Source organism: Rhipicephalus microplus, unplaced genomic scaffold, assembly GCF_043290135.1.
Source record: "Rhipicephalus microplus isolate Deutch F79 unplaced genomic scaffold, USDA_Rmic scaffold_49, whole genome shotgun sequence".
In the NCBI taxonomy this organism is placed as follows: Eukaryota; Metazoa; Arthropoda; class Arachnida; order Ixodida; family Ixodidae; genus Rhipicephalus; species Rhipicephalus microplus.
In genome coordinates this window covers 405,185-419,544 of record NW_027464622.1, presented here as the reverse complement: position 1 = coordinate 419,544, position 14,360 = coordinate 405,185, and the positions used below count along the sequence as shown (strand labels likewise).

The following is a 14,360-nucleotide window of genomic DNA, read 5'->3' as shown; positions in this document are numbered from 1 at the left end:
TTTCCTCCACATTTAGAGCCGCTCTTGCTGTCGACCCACTACGTGCTGGTGGCATTATCCCCCTTCCGAAAAGAAAAAAAAACAAGTTCTAAAAGAGGAAAAAAAAGTGCATAGCAGCACCGCGATGCTACGACATAGGCACGTGAAAAAAAAAAAAAATTTGGAAATTCGGATAAAGTGAAAGTAGAAATTGAAGAGCGTGCCAATATAGGAAAAGTCAATGAACAAGAGAGCAAGTTCACAAAAATAAACAAAAAACACAAAGAACGCTGCACAGTAAAGAAAATGTTACGAAGAACGCGCAATAAATGGTTTCATGCGCAACACATGAACGACGTCCAGCCTCGGTCGTGTCCTGTTCCGTGCATGCGGTGTTGAGTCTGGGACCACTTCGTAGTTCACGTCACTGATGCGGTGTAACACTTTATATGGGCCAAAATACCGGCTCAGTAACTTTTCACTAAGGCCACGGCGGCGGACGAGCGTCGACACCCAAACTTGGTCTCCGGAGTTGTAAAACACTTCTCTGTGACGGGTGTTATAGCGTCGTACGTCTGCCTGCTGTTGCTGGCCGATGTGCAGCCGCGCGAGCTGCCGGGCTTCCTCAGCACGCTCTGCGAATTCTTCGGCGTTACTTGCCAACTCGTCTTTGTTTTGACACATTAGCATAGAGTCCAGCATGGTTTGCACTTCACGGCCGTAGAGAAGTCGAAATGGCGTGAATCGCATGGTCTCTTGCACGGCAGTATTATACGCGTAGGTCACGTAAGGCAAGATCCGGTCCCATGTCTTGTGCTGTACGTCGATGTACATTGAGATCATGTCTGCGAGGGTCTTATTCAGTTGCTCGGTAAGTCCGTCGGTTTGTGGGTGGTACGCAGTTGTCTTTTGGTGTCTGGTGTTGCTCAGTTTGAAAATTTCGTCCTTAATCTGTGCCGTGAATGCCGTCCCTCTGTCCGTTATTATACTGGAAGGAGCTTTGTGTCGTAACATGATGTGGCGCATGAAAAATTGTGCTACCTGAGAAGCCGTGGCTCGTGGGATCGCCTGCGTCTTAGCGTAGCTTGTCGAATAGTCGGTCGCGACGATCACCCATTTGTTGCTGTCCGCAGACAGGGGAAATGGCCCGAAAATGTCTATGCCGACTTGGTCGAACGGCGTGCAGGGTGCTTCAATGGGCTGAAGCAAACCAGCTGGTTTAACAGATGGTTGCTTTCGGCGCTGACATTCCCGACAGCTCTTGACGTACTTCTTGACGCTTGCCGAAAGTCCTGGCCAATAGTACCTCTCGCTCACTCTGCCAAGTGTCCTGAGTAGCCCAGATGACCGGATGTGGGTTCGTCATGGCAAGCGAAGAGGACGTCGTCTTGCATGTCTCGAGGAACCACCAGGAGGCAAGTATGGTTGTTAAAACGAGCGTTCTTCTTGTACAGCACACCGTCTCACAGGCAGAACGACGTCAACGAGCGGGATAAATGACGTGGTATGATTGCGCCCTGGCCCTCTAAATGATCAATGATTGGACGAATCTCTGCGTCATCTCACTGCCGTTGGCTCAAGTCCGATGCGCTAACGGCGCCCAGGAAGCCTTCGTCTTCCTTTGCTTCCTGACTGACGACATGAAGGGGTGCACGTGACAGTGTGTCAGCATCTTCATGCTTGCTTCATGCTTGCGAAGCACTCTTTCTCCGTAGTGGAATAATTCGCCTCGGCACGGGATAGAGAGCGGCTGGCGTAGGCTATCACTCTTTCGCTGTCCTCTTGACGCTGAACAAGCACTGCGCCGAGCCCAATGTTACTAGCGTCGGTATGGACCTCCGTATCAGCATCATCGTTAAAATGAGTGAGAACGGGCGCTGATTGCATGCGCTGTTGCAGCTCATCAAAAGCTGCTTGTTGCTCGTTTTCCCAGACAAACGGCGTGTCGTCCCTTGTGAGACGAGTCAGAGGTTCTGCTATCTGTGAAAAGCTATGAATGAACCGGCGATAGTAGGCGCACAAACCAAGAAAGCACCGGACGGCTTTCTTATCGACAATAGCTGGTAATTCGGCAACAGCGGCAAGCTAAGCTTGTCCGGATCGGGCCGGACTCCTTCGGCGCTAACTACATTTCCAAGAACTTTTAGTTCTTTATAGCCGAAGTGGCACTTCTGTGGCTTTAGTGTGAGGTCTGCCGATCGGATAGCCTCCAGCACGCTGCGCAGGCGGTGAAGGTGCTGCTCGAACGTGGCAGAGAAGACCACCACATCATCAAGATAGACAAGACAAGTCTGCCACTTGAACTCTGTGAGGACAGTGTCCATCATTCTCTGGAAAGTTGCCGGCGCTGAACACAAGCCAAAAGGGAGTACTCGAAATTGGCATAGGCCGTCTGTAGTCACGAAGGCTGTTTTCTCACGGTCTCACTGATCTACCTCGATTTGCCAGTACCTGCTTTTGAGATCGAGGGAAGTGAAATAATGGGCACGACGAAGTCTATCCAGCGAATCGTCGATACATCCTTTTTGGTCACGTTGTTAAGCTTTTGGTAGTCAACGCAGAAGCGTAGCGACCCGTCCTTCTTTTCGACAAGTACGACTGGAGATGACAACGGGCTGCTAGTTGGTTCAGTAACGCCATCGTCAAGCATCTCGCTGACTTGCGTACGTATCGCTTCACGTTCTTTAGCCGACATGCGGTAGGGGTTCTGGTGTATCGGGCGTGCGTCCTCGTACGTGATGATCCTCTGTTGAGTGGTGGACGTCTGGCAGATCTTTGAGCAACTTGCGAAGCAAGACCTGAACTCGAACAAGAGCGCTCGTCGCGCAGTCTGGTTATCAGTGGACAGATCAGAATTGATGTTAATATTACTCATTGACGTGTCTGCGGTATCCACTAGTTCTGACGTGAGACAGTTGGTGACGTTTGCTACTTCGTGGGCAAACGCTATCGAAGTGCCACGGAAAAGATGTCGATGCTCGTTGCTAAAGTTGGTTACGAGCAATTCAGATTGGCCATCACGAAGGTGTATTACACTTCTAGGTACTTGGATGCCTTGCTGCAGGAGATGTTCTAAATTTGTCTCGGCCACCACATCGCCATCGCCCACACCACAGCATGTTACGTCGACTAGAACACTTGCTCGTGGAGGAAGCGTCACGCTCTATTCAGAAATACGGAGTACGTCGACACGCCTTCCGTCATCCTGCACGTTGATTGCTCGCTGGGCTGAGAACGTGACGCGGCGCTCTTGCAGATCAATGATTGCTCCATTTTCCTGTAGAAAGTCAACTCCCAGAATGACGTCACGGGAGCATTCGCTTAGAACAAGGCAGCTTGCTACGAATGTATACCCTGGAATCTGTACTCTAGTTGTGCAGGCGTTCAGTGGAGTAACGACGTGGCCACCAGCTGTCCGAATCTGCAAGTTATGCCACGGCATGACGACTTTCTTCAGCTCCATTGTCAGTTTCCCGCTCAGTATGGAATAGTCTGCACCGGTGTCCACTAACGCATTAACTGTACAACCATCAATTGTCACTGCTATGTCGAGTGAAAGTCTGCTATCCTTTGTAGCAGTAGGTGATGTCGGACCGGTTTTTGTACGGTTCTGCGTCAATAGGATGTCTTCAGCGCTTCGACGTTCAGCGACCCCGCCTCCAGAGGTCGCTTCGGCTAGTTTTCCCGGCGGGGGCTGGGAGACCGTGTGGTAGAATACCGCTGGGGCATTGATGAAAATTGCCTCGGTGATGGCGAGCGCGACTGGCGCCCGGCAGACAATGGTGCATGCTGCTGGGAGAGGTACTTCTCGATTTCCCATGGTCTCTGGCTGTAACGGGGTGGCGGTGAGTACGCAGAGAAGCCGCGAAGCCCAAGACAGCGATATGGGCACTGGCGGTACAAGTGATCAGTTTCTCCGCAGTGAAAGCACAGAGGCCGGCGATCAGGTGTGCGCTAAACATCAGACTTCCGAGGAGACGTGCGCCGATCATCGATGTACTGAACTAGTTGCACCGAACGATGTGCGACAGAAGCGCCAGGGACAAAAAGCAAGGGCGGTGGCGTGTACGTGCCTTCATAGTACAGTATGTGCTGCGCTGACTCAAGTGAAACAGCAGGAACAGGATGAACGAATAATGGCGGCAATGCAGCAGGGCGTTTCAAGGCTTCCGCGTAGGTTGTCTCACAGCGGTATTCAGCAGGAGCTGGCGCAGCTGTATCAGGAGGCAAGGTGTCCCGGAGGGCCTGGTGCAGCTCATCCTTGATCACAGTTGCGATAGAGCTAACCGTAGGAGGAGGTGTTACACCAGCCTGTTGCAACTGTTCACGTACTATATTACGGATGAGTTCACGTAAACAGTTGTTGCTTGTTCTAGTGGTGGTGAAAATGTCTGCAGTGGACATGCCACTGACTTGCCTGTCGTATTGGTTGGATCGCTGTTGCAGCATTTTTTTCCATTGTCACGGCCTCGTACAAGAACTCCGCGACCGTCTTCGGAGTGCTTCGCGCGAGGCCGACAAAAAAATGGTCCTTGACACCGCGCATCAAATGACGCAACTTCTTGTCCTCCGTCATTCTTGAATCGGCCCGTCGGAAGAGGCGCGTCATGTCTTTGACGTACGTGGTCACAGTTTTATTTGGCAACTGGACGCGGGCCAAAATAGCTCGTTCAGCTCATTCTTGGTGATCAGCACTGGCATAGGTCTGCAGAAGTCTACAAGTGAATTCGGGCCACGTTGTCAGCTGCTCCTCTCGATTTTGATACCATGTACGTGCCCCGCCTTTGAGATAGAAATAGACACGACCCAGCTTCGCCCTTTCATCCCACTGATTTAAGGTGGCTACGCGCTCGAAGTCCGCCAACCAGTCCTCAACGTCCTCGCACTCTGTGACATGAAACCTCGCAGGTGCCCGTGGGCTTTCCAACGTATAGCGGTTCGACGTCGTGCTTCCCGTGCCGGTTGATGAGGTTTTCACCGAAGCGCTGGTCATATTTGTCGACGTGGTGGGAGCAGCATCGTCGACTTCCGGAGGCAATCCCCTGATTCGGCGGCTGGTCCGATGCACGGGAGTATTGACTGGCACTGGACTCGTATCACGGCTCCCTGGGGGGGTCTGCAGCATCCGTGAGACTACCCAGCAACTCCACCAGTTTGTCACGATGAGTCACAAGTACTGGGCGATTAAACCACCGAGTAGCTAGCTCTAGGGAGATGCGTCAGTCGTGGCTGGCTCTCGAGCAGAAAATAAGCACGCGATATTCTTTTTTCCTCCACATTTAGAGCCGCTCTTGCTGTCGACCCACTACGTGCTGGTGGCAATATTTACTCGTGTAATGAACCCACCTTTTCTTTTCCTTTTTTTTTTTTTCAGAAAAGTTGATGTCAGTTTGGAGGAGGGATCATTACGCGGGAGGAAAAAGTCACGGGAGTTATGACATCGAAAATTTCACATGGCAGTTTTTCTCGTCTTGGTCTGCGAAATCCGCAGCAATTCGTTTTCCTCGCCCGAAGCTGTTTTTGTTTACCATTGTAACCAACGCGCATGGATCGTGTCGTCCAGGCAGTCGGTTACCGTGCTACAGCGCATGCTCGACCAACTTTAAGTGAAAAACTAGCCGTGTAAATAGCATTCCAGTCGAACGCGCCCTGCGTAGCAGGTGTCCAACTAAGTTCACTACAACGAACCCGACAACAAAAATGCACCGTCGGATGGCGGCGCACAAACAAACGGCGCACATCATGCCATTGACGCGATTGTGCGTTGCATCGCCTCCGAGATGGCGGGTGCATGGCGCACACTTTATGGTGCCGTGTTTCTACGCCGCACGCCCGCTGTCGCAGAGGCCATGCACTTTGCTTGGTGTTATATGCAAAGAGGTTTCTCCTGCATTCAGCAGATAGCGCTCTGCCGCAAAAGGTACGACTTTTAAATTTTGATTGACGTCGTCCGAGCTCATCCTGCTCGCAACTGTTTGGCATGGTTGTTAAAATATGTTTTGACTTTTATTGCATCATTATTTTGTGATATAATGGCTTGATTTAACGTTGTTTTGATCGTCAACGGCACTGGTTTTTGTAATGAAATAAAATAAAAAGATACATTTAAAATTTTTCTTTCTTTTTCTGACGACCAAGTTGGGGGTGGGTTCATTATGTGAGTGGGTTCATTATGCGAGTAAATACGGTATCTAGTAGCAAGCAAACACTGCGGTCTTGCTTTTTCATGTCGTCGAACGCAATGATCCAGTCAGTGAAAATGGCCCTCATCATCTAGAAGGGCTGTTGGCAACGCACTTCACTGGCAGGTTTTTCGTGCCCTAGAAGCACCGCGGTTTTTACCAATTTTTAAAGACTTTTCAATAATTGCTGTATTAATTTTAATAATGAAATTCATGAGCCTTGATTGCAGCTGTTTCGTGTGTGCATTGCCCCCTCGTTGCTACAGATTACTTGGGATGTGAGTACTCATTCAGTTGCAAACAGATATTGTCAAACTTCCTTCGTGAAATGCTTCGTTTAAGTTTCCTAGGAGACTGTGTGACACGCAACACATCTTCCTTGGGATAATGAAAAGGGAGATGCGATGGAGTTCGCAGCTGTCCATTTGACAGGGGTATCGATTTGCTAGTTGAGATTGTCTAAAATTGTACCTCAGTTGTGGTGACTACTTAAAAGCACTACTGCACAAACCTATGGAGGTGTTGGTGATTGTGTGCTGTGCACTTTAGTAGTACTTTCAGGCTTTCTAAATGTTAATCAGGATATGGCAACAGTAGCGTAGCCAAGGAAGGGGGGTTCAAACCCCCCCCCCCCCCCCTGCCGCCATGATGACATGATTTAGAAACTAAGCAGTGCTGCTATCGCAAGAAATTCAGCAGGTCCCACATATCTGGGGATCGATGTTAAGCGAAGCATGCGGAGGGAAGGTACTGTGTTGCAATTTTTTTATTGAGCGACACGTCATAAAATGACGCTAACTGTATGCACACGTGTTGCATGCACATACATATGTTGAAGAGTTGCAGATGTTCATATAACCAGTCGTTTGCACTTGCACAATGATGCCAAAGAGAACATGCGTACACCAGAGGCTGATACGAAGCGCTGATGCTCGTGAGGAAGCTGGCCCTGGACACTGCTACATAAATCAACTTCAGCACATGGCAACTAACCACAATTGACATTAACCCGATGTGACGGCTGTATCAAAGGAGTACACATGTAATGTTTATAAAATTGGGTACGCAGCACTGCAACCATTATTGACGTTTCACGAAGATTAGCGTCTATTTGAAAAGTAGTTCCGAGACCTGGCGTAGCTCTGTGGTCAATTGCTTCATTGCCATGCAGAATGCTTGGGTTCGATTTCGGCTGGGACCCTGACATTTATTCTTTGCATTTGTCGGGTCAGCACTACCGATGTAAAGTATTTCTTAACGCTCGCGCGTTAAAATTGCCCATGTGTGTTCTCGTCGTTCCTGGGTAGATACTATGTGTCAATCACCTGTAGCACATACCCGCATACAAGCGGCACATACTCGCTTGTGGGTATGTACCACTGTCTGGCGGGAAGTGTTTGACGACAGACGCGATGGGATTGTGACATTATTCATGTCTTGACCAGCGCGTCATATTCGTCAAAGCATGTTACCCTCCCATGGTAATTTTGGTTCATACCAAGTTAAGAGGGTTACCACGAGAGCACCCAAACAGAAGTGGACAGACAGATTGATTGATTGGTTCGGCGACGGAAATAATGCTGTTGCAGTGTTCATACTCGCCGGAACAGATCTCGTTGAAGTCGATCAATACGATAATTTTAAATAGGGAGAGGTTCCTCTTAATGGTAAAAGCCAGACACAGTTACAAGGTCTGATAGGCCACGTTCAAGCATATTACATTGTGACTCTTCGAACGTGTGCTGAGATATACTCAAACCAGAGATTAACAATTTTATTTAACCTTCGCACGTTTTGCAGTCATCTAAACACACACCCACACGTGCACACACACACACGGGACAGAATATTCGGCTCATTCAGTGAACTTCGCTTGTATGCGAGTGTACAATACAGTATATTGATACTGTGCCTCAACTGCTAAGAGCACTCCGAAGGGTTGCCTAGTGAGAAGGTGCAACACAGGCAAACGTGCAGGCTAATCACAATCTTATGAATACCCATTAAAATACTCATCATGTAACTTAGGCTGATAAATAAAAAGATGATGGTCATAAACCTAAAGCAGCATAATTAGAAATGTGGTGTGGCCAGTTGTAGTGAGCGCAAGTTTTATTGCTCAGCAGCGTGGCAAACAGCACAAGAATTAGGAACATAAAGCTGAAAAAAATAAAGATATATTGATTCGTTCCATCTGTTCGTCCCTTTACATTGACAAGACTGAAAGGGCACACTGAGCGATTTCTAAATATAGGGACATAACGCACAACAAGAAATGCACGGAATGAAGAAACATGAGTGGACATGTTATCATGTAAAACTGAGAACAATATACATAGTAACCATAATTTTTTGAAGAAATGAAATAAACTCTGTGCAAGGAATGTTTAACGTAGCAAACAGACTCACGACAGGGCGGAATATTGTTGATTATCTTTTTCAATTTATACGAAGATTATCCTGCATATTACATGTCATATTATAAGCCACATATTTTACCCAAAATTTATGAGAATCGTTACATGCCAACTTGGGTTGTTGCATTGCCGTTCACATCCTTCGCATCCGCGAACCACGTCTGCAAGTGAAAGGTGCTACCAAAAAGCATGGGGTAATACTTCTTTGCTCACTAGATGGTTCATACTCGAGTTTTCAGGACTGCGCTCTTTCCCGTCTTTCTTCTCTTTTTTTCTTCAGCTTGAGCAGCAAGTCGAGTTTTCAAGCATGGGGTAGGCAACGGGAGAGAACGGAATGACTCTGCCACGGTGTGAAAAGGATTTTCAGCAATATATCTCAATCAGTGTGACTTACGCCCTTACAGCTGGACGAAAAGTAGCACATATGGTGATTTTACAAAAACTGTCTCTTTTACTAGCCGCCATGATGGTCCAGTGGTTATGGTGCTCCGTCGCTGACCCGCAGGTCGCGGAATCGGATCCCTGTCGTATTTTAGATGTAGGCGAAAATGCACTTTGATTTAGGTGCACGTTAAAGACCAAAATTGATAAAAATTCCAGAGCACCACACTACGGCGTCTCTCATTATCATGTTGTGGTTCTCATAATTGTCTCTCATAATCACCTTGTCGCCCACTGAAGGTCACAGTGTCTAAGATAGAGATCAGTTTTTTTTTCTTTTTAACTAATTTTGTGCATGCACTAGTAACTCCATCTTTTTAGCGAGTGACTCTCCTTAGAGTGGCTCTAGAAAATTTGTCGCGTATAGAGCAGCGGTCTTGTGGTAGTCACACTCGTTGTGGCTTCTGAAATTTGCTAGCACGTTCGTCCAATGTGTGAATGGAGAGGGGACCAAGTTTGCATCAAGAACTTTCTTTTCCAAAAAGCATACATGTCTTGCTTCCTCCTCATATTTGGAATACTCCAGCAGCCAGGAAAATATTTCGTGCCAGTTAGGTTGTAAACTCAGTTTGCGCTTGCTAACTGAGGGAAAGCTGTAGTGAGAGCCTGGTTTCCATGTCGTCATTAGCAAACGTCGTCTAGTCTCTTCGTGCTGCAACTCCTGGCGTCTTGGCCCGTTAAACACGTAAAGAGCAATGTCGTCAGAAATCGTGGTTGCCGTGCATGCATCATGCTCCGATCAGTTTTCGGGAGTTGTTACAACATACGAGTCATATTCAGGCAGTGCAGAACTACAGCTGGGAACTAATTCTTCGGCTGCTGTAGCTTTTTCACCAGTTTTCGAGTGTGCACTGGGAGCAGCGTCGCCTTTCGGGAAGTATACATAAAGCGTTGCCTTACGGCGTTTCGGCACGACTATCGAGTCTCATCGCGGGGTGCTGATTGACGCAGAATGCGAACTACCCAGCAATACATGTAGGTAGCGTATTTCAAGGGGGTGACTTCGCATTGCTGGGAAGCAACACTCTCAGCAAGGTTCGGGCAGTGACGTTAAATGCGAGGAACGAGAACTTTACCAACGATACATGTCGACTGGTAAAGTTCCACTTTAAACACTAGCTCTCGTTTCTCCCCTGGCGGAAAGATTCGTGGGTATACATTTACTCCGCTTCCCTTCAGGTGCCGGTAGGGTCGTGCTCGCTTCTTATCTTACTCTGCACACGAAACGTCTCGCGTTTGTGATTGCACCCTTATGGAAGTCTGGTAGTTTCTGCTGCGTTGTGATCACACACTACAAACGTGATAGAATGCAAAGAAGTTGATGCCAGCAGCAAAATTCCAGCGACTAGCATCAGAATTCTCTAAACGGACAACCACCAAGCATGGATGGTGCACAGTACTGCGTAAGTAAACTCGTGTTGCTTGCGCTGGCAGCTCTCGCCTGAGTTCACGTGTCATGAGAAATTTATTTTGGTGTACTATGCTCTGAACAAGACGGGAGTTCATTTCTTCATCACTAGTTAACCGATCACTCGAGATTTTGTGTGGTACATGGCTGCTCTTGTTTGCGCTGCCGTAAGTGCTGCAAACATGAATGCACATGCTATAGTTACAATAATGCATACATAGCGTAGCGCATGGCATATCAACACTGTACTGTGAAATATTCTATACGGTTCTGAATCTGTTGACGTAAAAAGAAATGACGGCTGTACGCTTGCAAACAGTAGAAGACACCGCCGCAATGGTATCGTTTCAGGGAGCAGAGCGGCGAAAGCTACGAAAGAAAAAACCTAGAACATTACGTGTTTTTGCGCGTATTGAAGTTTTCTAGCGTATATAGGCACCAAACACGCTATTTATATTACGGAACTACTGAAGAAGGACATGCCTTTTCATTGGGGTACTGACCAAACAACTGCCCTCAGCACTCTTACAGCCTTACTTCCCCACCCGTCTTGGCCCATTTTGACCCGTCGGCCCATACTGAAGTTCGTACTGATGCCAGCGGACATGGAATCTGTGCTGTTCTCGCCCAGCAGCAACGAGGACAGGATCGCGTCATCGCTTATGCCAGTCACCTCCTTTCTCCTTCGGAGAGCAAGTTTTCCATCACAGAGCATGAGTGCCTCGCACTAGTTTGGACAGTTGGAAAATTTCGACCATACTTGTTTGGCCACACATTTTCGGTATTTACGGATCACCATGCCTTGTGCTGGCTGTTGTCCCTTAAAGTTCCAACTGGACGACTTGGCCGTTGGGCCTTGAAACTCCAAGAATACAACTTTGACGTGGCGTTACAAATCTGGCCTAATGCACCAGGATGCCGACTGTCTATCCCGTCACCCCGTGGACCCACTCGACCTTTCAGCACATGATTCTGACCCTTGTGTCTTTTCCATGTTTGCTTTCACTGACATACGCAAGGAACAGCTCAGCGATGTCCACTCGCGGTCTATCATGCAGAGTCTACGTTTGCCCCACGTAGACTCGTCGCTACACTTGTTCGTTCTACGCGATGGCATTCTTTACCGACGCAACACCAGCGCCGAGGGACTAGAGCTACTACTCGTAGTTCCTGCGACACTCCGTTTTGCTGTTCTTAAACTGCTTCACGACGCCCCAACTGCTGGAAATCTCGGGGTCATGCGCATGTACGATCGCGTGCGGTGTAGATTCTTCTGGCCAGGCCATTACTGTTCTGTGCGCCGATACGTTCCTGCTTGTGAGTCCTGCCAGCACTCCAAACATTCCACCTTGCCACCAGCTGGTCCGCTCCAACCAACGGACATACCCACCGTCCCCTTCTATCACGTCGGTCTCGATCTCGTTGGACTATTTCCTACTTTTCTCACTGGAAACAAGTGGATAGCCGTAGCCACTGACTACGCCACAAGATACGCTATCACATAAGTGCTATCAACAAGCTGTGCCACTGAAGTTGCGGACTTCTTGCTTCATGACGTAATTCTTCACCATGGCACTCCTCGACAGCTGCTGACGGACTGTGGTTGCTTATTTCTTTCAAAAATATTAAGTTACATCCTTCGCTCGTGTTCAACGGGTCACAAGCTCACTACGGCCTACCACCCGCAAACAAATGATCTTACCGAGCACCTAAATCGAACCTTGACAACAATGCTCTCCATGTATGTTTCCAAAGATCACCTTGATTGGGATAGTACTTTGCCTTATGTGACATTCGCATACAATTTGTCACGTCACTACACCGCTGGCTTCTCCCCCTTCTATTTATTGTTCGGCTGCCATACACGTTACCCTTCGAGACTCTTCTCCCATCAACTACAAACGGTTACAGAGTGCGCCCGGGATGTCACTGCTCGGGCTCAAGTGGCCCGCCAAATTGCACGAGAACGTCTTCTTAGCTCGCAGCAGAAGGCCCGCTACGATAGCCATCACAAAGTAGTTTCCTACTCTCCAGGTTCACTGGTCCTCCTCTGGATGCCGCCACGTTGGCCTCACTTCGAAGCTCCTATCTCACTACTCGGGCCCTTGCAAGGTTTTACGCCGGCTTACTGAGGTCACATATGAGATCGCTCCGTTGGACAGTCAGTCCATCGTCCACACCCGCCACTGACGTCTTCCATGTGTCCTGTCTGAAACCATACATCTCCGCATATGATCCTACTCTCCTTAAGGCGCCGAGACAGCGCTACCAGCGGCAGCAGGGGATTATGTGTTACACAACATCGGCAAGGAAAGAGCATCAGGTAGATGATGAAGACAATGCGATCGCGCTCGTGTTATTGTTGCTGTTGTTCCGCCATCTTGACTGCAGCTGCCTCTGACCCTCCCTGTATATTTTGTAAATATATCTATTTCATTCATTCTCTCACCCCCGTGACAATATGCGAGTAGGTATAACCTGGTGCCAGGTGCATTTTTCGATTGGGACTAAGTGAACATTTCTCAACAATGATTACCTTGAATTTGCAGATTGCATGATAAAACCTTTACAATTGGAGTACTTTATTGCTATTGAAAGTCACAATGCAACTGTAATGTCAACCATGGTTGCAAGAAAGTCTGCCTGAAAAATTACGCGTGCGAGATCGTGTTGCCATCGTGCAGCAATATTTACAAAAAAAAAAAATACTTATTGCTTATCGCAAGCATGAGTGGATGCGTGCAGTAAACTAAAAAATGTTGACTAAAAGCTATTACTGCATCAGGGCTGCTTGACATATGGAGCTGAACATAAAAATCATTCCCATAGGCACGCAGTCACTCTCATTCTTCCTTGTAAGCAGAGCTGTCCTTGACTTGTGAAACACAGTTCACCCTGACGAGGACTATGCCATCTACGCTTAACAGAGATTAACAATTAACGATGTCTTCTCTGATCGGGCGGGTCATCGCAATGATGCGTTTTCAGACTAGTCCATTCATTGGTGCGACGAGAGGACGTTGCTCTAGAGGACCACTGTACCTGTCGTTTACTATATTTTACTGCTGTTACATTACTTTTACTACTTTGTACTTATTCTTCACAAGCATATACTTATAAGGGGGGGTTGTCCCGCCGCAGTGGTCTAGTGGCTATGGTACTCGGTTGCTGACCCGCAGGTCGCAGGATCGAATCCAGGCTGCGGCGGCTGCATTTCCGATGGAGGCGGAAATGTTGTAGGCCCGTGTGCTCAGATTTGGGTGCACGTTGAAGAACCCCAGTTGGTCGAAATTTCCGGAGCCCTCCACTACGACGTCTCTCAATCATATGGTGGTTTCGGGACTTTAAATCCCACATATCAATCAATCAATCAATCAGCATTGGGAGGGGTAGGGGTGTGGCAAGTCTCATGGCTTTGATATACATCTACACATTCTGCTCAAACTACCGCCGATAGTCACGTCACAGAGGAAAGCTGATGTCTGTGCCCCCCCCCCCCCCCCCGCGGGTCAGTGTGAAACCCCCTGAAAAACATTTCTGGCTATGCCCCTGTATGGCAATTCCAGTAGAAGGCCTCAAACTAATTACTTATGCAGCGTTGCACCCCCTTTTAGTAAACCCAAAGCTGTATTGCTTAAATACTGACAATTGACAGTAGAACCTATGTAAAAATATTTTATTTATTTTTTCAGTCTGTTTGAAAACTGAATATTTTGACAGCCTGCTGGGGTTTCTCATGCTGTGAACTTCCTCACTTAAGTTTTATATGAAATCTTCATGCAGGGTTACAACTGGTGCCACGATCGGAATGTAGTGACCATCTTTAGTGCACCCAACTATTGCTACCGTTGTGGCAATCAGGCAGCCATCATGGAGCTGGATGATCAACTCAAGTACTCGTTGTAAGAGAAAATTGCTTGTTTGTTTCTGTTA

The 14,360-nt window shown here is 48.0% G+C and overlaps 1 protein-coding gene across 1 annotated transcript in view; it reads left to right on the top strand.

Moving 5' to 3' along the window:
- Window positions 1–14,360, top strand: part of mts (protein phosphatase 2 catalytic subunit mts) — a 47,111-nt gene that overhangs the window by 27,493 nt on the left and 5,258 nt on the right. Inside the window, exon 5 of the mRNA XM_037413453.2 lies at window positions 14,211–14,329. Coding sequence (XP_037269350.1) covers window positions 14,211–14,329 — 119 coding nt within the window. The remainder of the gene's footprint in view (window positions 1–14,210; window positions 14,330–14,360) is intronic.